The sequence below is a fragment of the Octodon degus genome, unplaced genomic scaffold (genome assembly GCF_000260255.1).
Source record: "Octodon degus isolate 3935 unplaced genomic scaffold, OctDeg1.0 scaffold00091, whole genome shotgun sequence".
NCBI lineage: Eukaryota > Metazoa > Chordata > Mammalia > Rodentia > Octodontidae > Octodon > Octodon degus.
The window spans coordinates 2754584-2756568 of record NW_004524667.1 but is presented as its reverse complement, the minus strand read 5'-3'; the positions used below and the strand labels follow the sequence as shown (position 1 = coordinate 2756568).

The window sequence follows — 1985 nt, the reverse complement described above, 5'->3', positions numbered from 1 at the left end:
ATTCTTTAAATGTATTTTGTGAATAATTCTAAGTAGTAAAAAGTAATTCTAGTTTCTGGAAAATTGAAATCATCTATAATTATAGATTAATATATGTTAGCATAACGTATAATGTTAATTATACATTAATATTGTATTTTATGCATATTTATATATCGATATAGATTTTTTTTTTTTTTTCCAGAACCAGGGATTGAACTCAGGCCCTTGCACTTGCCAGGCAAGCGCTTACTCTACTGTGCCATCTCCCTGGCCCTGTATTGTATAACAGTTAAAGATTACCTTTACATGTTTTTTTTTGAGACAGGATCTTGCTATATAATACAGTATACTCTTTATTAACCTAGGGGTTTTTTGTGGGGATTGAACTCAGAATCTTGAGCTTGGCAGGCAGGCACTTACAGCATCGAGCTATATGCCCAGCCCTAGGATCTTGCTTTGTAGTTCAGGCTGACTTGAACTCAGTACGTAGTCTAGGCTGACCTTGAACTCACAGCCTCCCCCCAAGTGCTAGGATTACAGGCTTGTAATCCATGCTGAGTAACTTGCCTTTTAAAACAGAATTTTCCCAAAGCTGCTAACAAGTACTGTAATGATTTATATAAAATTTTACTTTGTCATTCTTTTGTCACGTTCTAGTAATTCAGTGGGTTAAAAGACACGCAGAAGGCCAAAATTAACAAGGACACTGCATTTAGAGTGGTTTTGCGAGTATGAGTAAAAATGAAAAACATTATTGGGAGTGCAAAGACAAGTATGAGGGAAAACTTACATGTTTAGAATAGTTTTCAAGCTGCTTCAATATATGATGTTCTTTCTTTCCAGCTGTAAAACCACCATAGAAGCCATCCATGGATTGATGTCTCAGGTTATTAAGGATAAACTATTTAATCAAATTAACATCGCTTAAACAGTCACTGAGTAGTGCTTTTGGCTAAAAGCTGGTATGTGAAAAATATTCAAGTAACACTTTTAAAAACCAGTTACCAAAAACCTGATTAGAAGTATAAGGTGCTCTAAAGTGTTCTGAATATTAACATCATGTAATAAAACCATAAAATGAAACTGTTCTTTTGTTGTTTTGTGGGTAGAATTATATTCTTTCTCTAGTGTATTTCAGTGCTCTTGAATATTTCTTTATTTTTTTTCTTCTTGTATTTAGTACAGGGTCTCATTACACAGATTGGACTCAGTGATCCTCCTGTTTTCAGCCTCCCAAGCACTGGCATTACAGGCACACACCACTACGCCCAGTCTCAGTCTCTGAGCTCTCCCTGGGGGCAGGGCCTGGCACAGCTCACTGGGGATGGAACCCCAGACCTGGCATCTACCTAACCAGGTGCTTTAATACACTGAGCTATCGGGCGTATTTCATTGATTAGACCCTTCCTATGTTTTGAAGAGTCTTCATATCTAATTTTGTTTAAATGAGGAAAGGTTTATTTATTTATCTCACAGTTTGTAAAGATTTCAGTCCATAATCAGCTGTCTCCAAGGCAGGGAAGCACATGGAAGAAGGGTAACAGTTGATAGTGGCAAAAGTAGCAAAAGCAGAGGGAGGGAAGGAGGAAGAGACAGAGTTCCCCATCTAAATCGAAGAATTTTAGTGTTTCATTTCCATACTGATGATCAAAACTACTTTTCAATTTTGCTTGTACCTTTTTATAGTTTATAGTAAAAAGACAATTTAACATTTTTATGAGACTGGGGGTGGTGGCGCGTGCCTGTAATCCCAGCTCTTGGGAGGCTGTAAACAGGCAGATCAGTACTAGTCTGATCTAGTAGTGAGACCCTGAACACCCTGTAGACCCTTCTCTAAAGTACAAAAAAAAATTTAAAAAACATTTTTATGTTCCAATAAGATTAGCAAAGTTGTACCACAAATTATTTCTCTGAAAATCAAATAACTTATTAGAGAACCTATCCCAGGGTATCTATTTAGTAATTAAAATATGTACTGGGTGCCCTTTCTAAAGGTGTATTTT

The 1985-nt window shown here is 36.5% G+C and overlaps 1 protein-coding gene across 1 annotated transcript in view; it reads left to right on the top strand.

Moving 5' to 3' along the window:
- The window catches only part of Cops5 (COP9 signalosome subunit 5), a 57267-nt gene extending 56337 nt beyond the window's left edge, over positions 1-930 (top strand). The window contains exon 9 of the mRNA XM_023722387.1: positions 826-930. Coding sequence (XP_023578155.1) covers positions 826-910 — 85 coding nt within the window. The 3' untranslated portion in view covers positions 911-930. The remainder of the gene's footprint in view (positions 1-825) is intronic.
- The last annotated feature ends 1055 nt before the right edge of the window (positions 931-1985 follow it).